General features: G+C 62.7%; 1 protein-coding gene across 1 annotated transcript in view; it reads left to right on the plus strand.

Moving 5' to 3' along the window:
• Positions 1 to 489, plus strand: part of PSMD4 (proteasome (prosome, macropain) 26S subunit, non-ATPase, 4) — a gene marked incomplete at both ends in the record, with an annotated part of 2,891 nt that extends 2,402 nt beyond the window's left edge. Inside the window, 2 exons of the mRNA XM_010017449.1 lie at positions 1 to 9; positions 410 to 489. The exon at positions 1 to 9 is cut by the window's left edge and continues 97 nt beyond it. Of these exons, the coding sequence (XP_010015751.1) occupies positions 1 to 9; positions 410 to 489 (89 nt within the window). The remainder of the gene's footprint in view (positions 10 to 409) is intronic.
• Positions 490 to 491: the final 2 nt, after the last annotated feature.

Below are 491 nucleotides of genomic sequence, written 5' to 3' on the forward strand. Positions count from 1 at the left end.
TGGGACTGGGTGTGGGATAGCAGCCACTGCTGGGGATGGTGAGGAGCTGCGCAGGGACTGCACGGACAGGATGTTCCCTGGGACAGCACATGGGCTCTTGTGGCAGCGTTTGTTGCTGTGAAGCTGCCTGACTCTCTGGGATGCAGCTCTGCTCCCGGCAGGGCCCTTCTGTGCAGCGTGGTGCGAGGCGGGAGCTGGTTGTGCCCCAGCATGTTGGAGGGAGGCACTTCTGCTGCTGCTGGAACTCCCAAATGACCCGCTCCTGTCCTGGGTGTTGTGAGCAGTGGCTCTGCTCCGGTCGCCTTCCCCAGCTCACGTGTGTGAGCGGGAACAGGGGGGGTTGTGTGGGGCGCTGGACCCACGGGGGCAGCACTGTTGCTGCTTCCTGAGTATGGGTTTGTCCACGCAGATTCGGACGATGCTTTGCTGAAGATGACGATAACTCAGCAGGAGTTTGGCCGGGCCGGGCTGCCCGACCTCAGCAGCATGAC

Source organism: Nestor notabilis, unplaced genomic scaffold, assembly GCF_000696875.1.
Source record: "Nestor notabilis isolate BGI_N333 unplaced genomic scaffold, ASM69687v1 scaffold27436, whole genome shotgun sequence".
Classification (NCBI taxonomy): domain Eukaryota; kingdom Metazoa; phylum Chordata; class Aves; order Psittaciformes; family Psittacidae; genus Nestor; species Nestor notabilis.